This window comes from Pelobates fuscus, chromosome 1, assembly GCF_036172605.1.
Source record: "Pelobates fuscus isolate aPelFus1 chromosome 1, aPelFus1.pri, whole genome shotgun sequence".
Lineage (NCBI taxonomy): Eukaryota > Metazoa > Chordata > Amphibia > Anura > Pelobatidae > Pelobates > Pelobates fuscus.
The window spans coordinates 437,717,445-437,722,430 of NC_086317.1; the positions used below are offsets into that span (position 1 = coordinate 437,717,445).

A 4,986-nucleotide genomic window follows, 5' to 3' on the forward strand; every position below is an offset into this window, starting at 1 on the left:
TGTACCACTACCACTACCTCCTGCTCTGAAGGAAAGTTATTTTTTATTTGCAAAACGTCATTATTATTTATTTATTTATTTATTTATTTATTTTTACAAAAGAATATCTTATTGTTAGCCACAGAAACATGAACAAACTAAATAAAACAAAACAGAAAACAATATAAAACAATGAGTGTCATCCCAGATGGTACAAGGGACTGAGATGGGCACGTGTGTTCATGGAGAAAGAGAGCACAAACACAGGCTGACTGTGCACACTTTGTCCCCAAAACATCATTAACCTAGGAAGAAAGTACAGTGCGTATTGTCAGCTGGCAGACAACTGGTAGTCAACTTGCATGTGTCAGCTTGGCTTCCAAGTGTGCATCTAATTCACCTTTTATGCAGTGATGGACTATGGGCTTCATGCGGCTAATGAGAAATGTTACGTTTATTTTTCAATAGTCACGCCAGCTGTTACGGATGATATGTGTGACATGTAGAAAGCCTAATGCTGACCCATAAGGGCTTTGAATACTCTCAATTGTCCGTAAATGGTATTATGGATGCAACAGCACCAAGCACAGTACAGTATGAGTACTATACAGTAAATAAAAAACAAATCAATGAAAAACTAAACAAACAATTTCAATACATAATAGGTGGAGCATGGAATATCATTATTTTATTAATAAAACTAGCTTATCCACTTACAATCTCGCTGTAAAAATTCCAATCTGCAAAATGTTGACTACAAACTCTCAATTATACCATGGACATTATCACGCATCAAGATATGTTGCTGCATATTAAAATGTGACCGCAATGTTTCTGCCTATAGTCAACATGATGATAAAGGACGCCCGCACTATACTTGATTATGGTAGGGATAGGGTGAGGGTGACTGATAGGGTTTCTGATACAGTTTGACTTAGTGTCAGGCTTATATAGGATGCAGGATTGAAACTGGGCTGACACAATAGAACATAGATTTTCGTGACATTTTCGTCTTGGTTGGCTTTTTCTCTGCATATAATTGACACAGTCAACATTTTATGATGTTCTCTTGACACTCAAGATTTAGTTTTTGTTTACATTGCAGCTCTAAGTCTGCCCATAGTGGCTGTCTATCAGACAGCCACTAGAGGGCTTCCTGAATCGAAACGGATCTTTGGTCTGGTATCTGACGCTGGACGTCCTCGTGCTCTGCATTAGGACACCCAGCGTCAGATTTTTTACTCATAGGAAAGCATTGATTCAATGCTTTCCTATGGGGAGGTCTAATGCCATGCATGCGCATTAGCCCCCGGTCGTAAGGGGCCGTCGGAGGGGGCAGAGCTTCGTCTCAGCACAGAGGGGCATCGGCACTGGAAAAAGGTAAGTAAATAAGGGTTCTTAACCCTTTATTCACCCAGGCGGTGGGCTTGAGGGAGGGGGGAAGCAGAGCGATAGTGCCAGGAATACAGCTTTGTATCCCTTTAAGCCAACTGTTGACCCAGGATGTCACCTCCTTCTCCTATAACACAACCCATACTTACAAAAATGAAGACAAATTCCGTTTGTCTAAAAGTAGTGTTGTGGTAAGCTAACAACCAACTTGGAATATTTAGTCTAAATTAGCAAAGTAGAAATAAACAGGCTGCATTTAGAAAAACAAATAGTTTCAAGTCCTAAATGGCAGAGAATTAAGCAGTGAAACTGCAGGGTCATGATATATATATATATATATATATATATATACCTAAAAACTGCTTCATTAAGCTAAAGTTATTTTTGAGCTTAGAGTGTCCCTTTGAAATAAAATATTTTGACTGACACCCTGACTGGTTCCCATTCCATTCACGCCAATAAACATTTATTTATTTGACTTGATTCCTGCGCTACTAAAGTAATTTCGGACCAAGATACCATCGACATCACTACTGAGCATTATAAACCTATTGTATAAATACATGATTTACGAGATATTACCCAACACATTAAAAAATAACATTTACAAAAATTACAATCCAATGGATGGAAGCCCAGTTGGCCTAATTGAACACAATGCATATAGTTACCACCCTAATACCCTGGCTACAGTTTCCAAAGAGATTATGCATTGCTCTGCAATACAGAGCTAGCTGTCCAAGACAGGTTAATAATTTATTGGTACTGTAACCAACTATTGTTTGGATATATTATTTATGTGTACTACTTAACCCTGTCCTTGCTTGGACTTTAAATAGGCCATGCATTTCCCTCCCAGGCACGTCTCATAAATTAGGCTAAATGAATATTAAAGATCTGATATCACTGAGGCTGTTCTAGCAGTAGAGACACTGCAGTGGAGGCGCGGGGACGAGCGTCCAAGCGGGAGCGCGCATGCTGCTGGGGAGGCGTGCTCGTGTTCCCGGGAGCGCGCTCCGCTAGTCTCTCTCCTTTCTGCCTCTTACAGGCAGCCAGCAGCAGCAGTCATCCAAGCTATGTGTGCCCGGAGAGCAGCCCATTCTCACCCCCTGACTGCCATTGTGCTTCCACCTGCAGCTGCCCTCACCCTGCACCAGGAAAGGACCATGCAGGGGATACAGGCAACCCATCCTATATCAGGTCGATAGAGGAGCATCAGTCAGGGAACCAGCAGATACACTTTCAAGGTGACCACATATTTCATTACAATGTATCCTTCCTAATCACCCCTCCCCTGCCAAATTAAATAGGGGGATGTGAGATGGGGAGGGATGGCAGGGCATGGAATGCATGCTGTATTTCAATATCATACCTTATTCATTTGTATTCTTTAATTTCATGTGTTTGTGTGTTTGTGTGTGTGTTTTTGAAAAAAACATATAAAGAATAATTTAAAATTTGAGGATTTGCATGTGATGCTATTTTTATGCTGTCCTTTCTGATTATGATTTCTTAGATTGTGAAAAATTGAACAAATGGCTATTTATATTGTGGGTGCACAAGGAACCTCCATTTATCATAATTGTGACTAAAACGCCTGTGAATCCCCTTAACCCATGAGACCTCCTCCTGTTCACTTTTATTGTCATTAATTATTTGTATGTTATTTTATTTTTACCATGCAGTGCATTTATTTCATTAGATAAAAAGGATGCAATGTGGAGATCCTTTTATTTATTTAAAAAAAAAAATTATGCTATGCCTATTCGAAATTGTCTGTGTGTGCGTGTGTCTTTTATAAGTATTTTTATGTATATGCAAATCACTAATATGGCAGCGTTAAGATGAAATAAAATAGAAGACCCTCGTGAGGCCCAGAGGGATGGGCTGTATAGAGCCTTGCAATTGTGTTGACCACCCATTTGACCTTTCATAGACTAAAATCTTTGCATGATCTTAGAATCCTCCATTGCTTTGAAATGCTTATTATAACCATGTCTTTTTGTTGAAGAAGGTTAAAATGAATGAAGATCTGAAAGTTAATATAAGCTGGCTGTCTCAGGACCTTGTAGAAACCAGCTCTCCAGAGAATGTATCAGCGGCAATTTCCTCTCTGATCCCAGTGCTAGAACCACCGCCTGAACCACAGCTTCTCGTCAACCCGTGGGATATTGTTCTCTGTACATCAGGAACCCTCATCTCTTGCGAAAATGCCATTGTGGTGCTTATCATCTTCCATAATCCTAGTCTCCGAGCCCCTATGTTCCTCCTAATTGGCAGCCTGGCTCTGGCAGACCTTTTGGCAGGTGTCGGATTGATTGTCAATTTTATTTTTGCCTATCTACTACAATCAGAAGTTGCCAAGCTAGTCACCGTAGGACTGATCGTTGCCTCTTTCTGTGCCTCTGTCTGCAGCTTGCTTGCTATCACAGTTGACCGATACCTATCGCTCTACTACGCTTTGACTTATAACTCAGAGAGAACTGTGACATTCACGTACGTCATGCTTGTACTTCTGTGGGGAGCGTCTACCTGCGTCGGACTGTTGCCCATTATGGGCTGGAATTGCCTTAAGGATGAATCGACGTGTAGTGTGATAAGGCCTCTTACGAAAAACAATGCAGCCGCACTTTCCGTCTCCTTCCTGCTCATGTTTGCCTTAATGTTGCAGCTCTATATCCAGATCTGTAAAATAGTGATGAGGCACGCACATCAAATCGCTTTGCAGCACCATTTTTTGGCTACTTCCCATTACGTCACAACTCGAAAAGGAGTGTCTACCTTGGCTATAATATTGGGGACATTTGCCGCCTGTTGGATGCCTTTCACCTTGTATTCTTTAATAGCTGATTACACCTACCCGTCAATTTACACCTATGCCACCCTGTTGCCCGCCACTTACAATTCCATCATCAATCCTGTAATATATGCGTTTCGAAATCAAGAAATCCAGAAAGCGCTGTGGATGATATGTTGTGGTTGTATCCCATCAAGTGTGTCACAAAGGGCGAGATCACCGAGCGATGTTTGATAAAGGATATTCTCAATTTATCAGTCCGAGTGGTTTCGTTTTTTGGTTTATAACCCAATATGTTTTCAATATTCTGGAGTTTTAAAAACCCGAACACACTTTAACGTAAGCTAACAAAAAAAACAAAAAAACAATCTGTCCATTTCATAAATGGAAATCAATATATTTAAATGTAAATAGCAATCCAGAATTCTGAAAGAGCTAATATTGTCATAAAATTGTTTTGATGTGTCATTTTCTCAGGTTATTTGGTTTAGAAAATGTTAATGTCAGTTTGCAATGGAATTCCATCATATTTATTAAATAAATGTCGCAATAAATTATTACTCGGAGACTGGACAATTATCCAGTCCCTCTTAGAAGCATAAAGCAAGTGTTAAAATATAATGTAAATATGTTTCAATATATTTTTGTGTTTTATTGATTGTTGTTTTTTTTCCCTGTAAGGTAATTGCATTTTATGTTATACCAATATTTATTTTTACTAATCTATTACTTTCTATCACAATGCCAAAGTCAGATTAGCACAAAAATGCTGGATTGTTCCCCATATGTTATTTTCTTTTTTGAGAAAAAAGAAAGGA

At 39.4% G+C, this 4,986-nt stretch overlaps 1 protein-coding gene across 2 annotated transcripts; it reads left to right on the top strand.

The window, feature by feature from the left end:
- Positions 1-2,424: 2,424 nt before the first annotated feature.
- On the top strand, positions 2,425-4,519 carry GPR12 (G protein-coupled receptor 12). 2 transcript variants are annotated; one of them, XM_063444886.1, is made up of 2 exons: positions 2,425-2,618; positions 3,383-4,519. In XM_063444886.1, exon 2 carries the CDS (start codon positions 3,392-3,394, stop codon positions 4,400-4,402), a length of 1,011 nt encoding a protein of 336 aa, XP_063300956.1. In that variant the 5' UTR covers positions 2,425-2,618; positions 3,383-3,391; the 3' UTR covers positions 4,403-4,519. The 2 variants fall into 2 exon arrangements, with proteins under 2 accessions (XP_063300956.1, XP_063300957.1); XM_063444887.1 differs by having other exon boundaries at positions 3,386-4,519.
- Positions 4,520-4,986: the final 467 nt, after the last annotated feature.